The sequence below is a fragment of the Thermobia domestica genome, chromosome 7 (assembly GCF_964235325.1).
Source record: "Thermobia domestica chromosome 7, izTheDome1.hap1.1, whole genome shotgun sequence".
NCBI classification, from domain to species: domain Eukaryota; kingdom Metazoa; phylum Arthropoda; class Insecta; order Zygentoma; family Lepismatidae; genus Thermobia; species Thermobia domestica.
The window spans coordinates 210,687,533-210,690,145 of record NC_137460.1 but is presented as its reverse complement, the minus strand read 5'-3'; the positions used below and the strand labels follow the sequence as shown (position 1 = coordinate 210,690,145).

Here is a 2,613-nt window from a genome sequence, read left to right as displayed (position 1 = left end):
AGTGGGTGTTTTCCCCTTAGTTTATAATTTATTTAATATCTCATGTGTAGGTGAGTGAATTAGAAAGAATTATTTTATTTAAAAATTAATCATGCATAAGCATAAGCAAATGAAACTCGATGTTTTTTCTGAAACAGCAAGTGTCCTCAAAATTGGAAAACATCAAACGTGATATTCTGTGTGTTGAAAATCTGAGCGAAGAAAAGAGTTACCGGAGGGCAATATCGTTAGCGTACCTTCTCCCCAAATGTACCCTTGTGCAACTTTATTAGGTGAGGAGACGTCCTGTGACCCAAGAGACATTGCAAATTATGTAGACTGAAATTTGCAGTCAAGTTTGTCCGACACTGGTCGATATGAAATATTGATGTCGCCGTGGCACCCGACCGAAACATATGATTTTAAACAAGATGTTATGCCAGGAAAGCGCCCCTTTTTGTATAAGTGGTTTGTTGAATTTCCGTGACTAGCATGTTCTAGAAAGTTGCGAGGGGGATTTTGCAAGCAGTGTGTTCTTTTTCGAACTCCGGTAAAAAGAGGATTGCAAGGGTCTGAATTGCATCGGGCGTCCACAGAACGTGCTCAGTTATTTTCGAATGTTATGTCTACAAAAAGTTTGTCCGTTGATTTGAAAATTGATGAAGCAGCTCGGAAGCAAGTTGAGGGAAACCGAAAAAAACTGTCATCAATCATTGAGACAATTGTCTTTTGTGCGACACATTATTTGTCTTTACGAGGAAAGAATGCTAAATCTGGCAATTTCTACGATCTTCTCCAATTTAAAGTAGATTCAGGAGATATAACATTAAAGCAACACTTTGAAACTGCTGCTGAAAATGCAAAATACTTATCTGTGCAGACTCAAAATGAATTGATATCAGTTGCAGGCAACACTTTACATGAACAGTATATAAAGCCTAAAATTGTTTCTTCCCACTATTATAGTGTGCTTGAAGATGAGACAGCTGATATTGGGGGTGTAGAACAATTGTCTCTAGGTATTCGGTTTTATGACACTGTTGAAAATCAGATGCGAGAAGATTTCGTAGGTTTCATTCCATTAGGAGAGTTAAACGCCGCATATATTGCTAGAATAATTCTAAAAGCATTAGAAGAACGTGGATTACCTCAGTGTGAACTTGTAGGGCAGGGTTTCGATGGTTGTTGCACCATGGCTGGATATAGTAAAGGTGTACAAAGCATTATCAGACAACAATTCCCAAAAGTGTTTTTTTTTAACCCAAAGTGCATCACCCAAGCTTAATCTTGTCGTTAATAACCTATGTTCCGTTGCTTACATACGAAACACAGTGGGTACTATCAAAGAAATCACAATTTTCTTTCGCGAGAGCCCATTAAGAAGAAAAAACATTCCAAATATTCCACTTCTTTCTGAAACCCGCTGGACTTCCAAATACAGCAGCATCAGAAAATGTTCTGAACATTTCATAGAAATAGTAAGTAGAGTACATATGTAGGTTCTAGGACACTTTTCTCCCTCCACCCCTAACTAACAAAAACTATGAAGCCGCCACTGCGCACTTTAACACAGAAGGATACCCCAAAGTGAGATTGAATATGCTTTTATGACATTTAAAATCATAAAAACTTAGATCTAAAAACTTACAATGGAATCCTACACAATATATATTTATTGCATCTTAATCTCCAGTTTATAAGCTTTCATTTGACACTTGAATCATGAAAATCCGTTAATAATTAGCTTTAAAAACTCAATGAAAAGGAATACATACAGCTCCGGAACAGGTGATCTGTCACTGATTCATTTTGAACGATTCCAGTACTAACATTGCAATACCACAACACGAGATCATAAGAAATAGGTTAAATAAATCAGAGTTTATTTCAGCAAAACTGCCGTCGCAGAAATCCTAGGATCCATCTGAGAGGTCAGCGCTGATGTTGTTGTTGTTTTCCCCCCAGATAGATCCTAGGATTTTTTGTTCAATTTCTATGTGCCTTTCTTCTTTCTTTCCTTCCTTCCTTTGAGGTCTGTCAGCGAACTTGTGGCTTTCCACCCAGCCTCAGTATAGCTACCTATCTGAATACGAGTCACAACATTCACTCACACAGCTCACAATCTTATCGTATCCATCCCGTCCCATCCCTGGCGCCAGGTTCCCCTCCCTTCCCGTTTTGCTGTCCCAAGTAACAGAGACGCCCAGCCATATCCCACACATGAGTCAGAGGTGAGGACACTGTAGCCATCTGTGATGAAAGACAGCCCTATAGCTCAGTTCACTTTACAGTTCCTTGAGAAATTACAAATTTATACCCCGGCCGTAGATATAAATTTGCAATTCCATGGCGAGAATTCGAACCTACGTTATCAGTTTACGAACTACAAGCTTTATGGAACTGCGCGCTAACCAACTGAGCTACGTGTTAACGCTGTATATAGGAGATAAAATCGGTCCTTATATATGAACAAATATTTCTACAAGCAACGCCATCTATTAGCAAAGTGATAAACTAAATGGTATGTAACGCTATCTATTGAGTAGGTGAGTAACTGCTTGAATATGCTCACCTAGCCGGCAAATTCAAAACAAAAAGTATTAAAATAGTAGATATCTTGGTTCCTATAAGAGA

General features: G+C 38.5%; 1 protein-coding gene across 1 annotated transcript; it reads left to right on the top strand.

Moving 5' to 3' along the window:
• The first annotated feature begins 601 nt into the window (after nt 1-601).
• On the top strand, nt 602-1,264 carry LOC145689515 (52 kDa repressor of the inhibitor of the protein kinase-like). The gene has a single exon (XM_081763688.1). It carries the CDS (start codon nt 602-604, stop codon nt 1,262-1,264), a length of 663 nt encoding a protein of 220 aa, XP_081619814.1.
• Nucleotides 1,265-2,613: the final 1,349 nt, after the last annotated feature.

Coding starts and splice junctions, on each gene's coding strand:
- LOC145689515 (XM_081763688.1), top strand. CDS start 602: ATGTCTACAAAAAGTTTGTCCGTTGATTTGAAAATTGATGAAGCAGCT.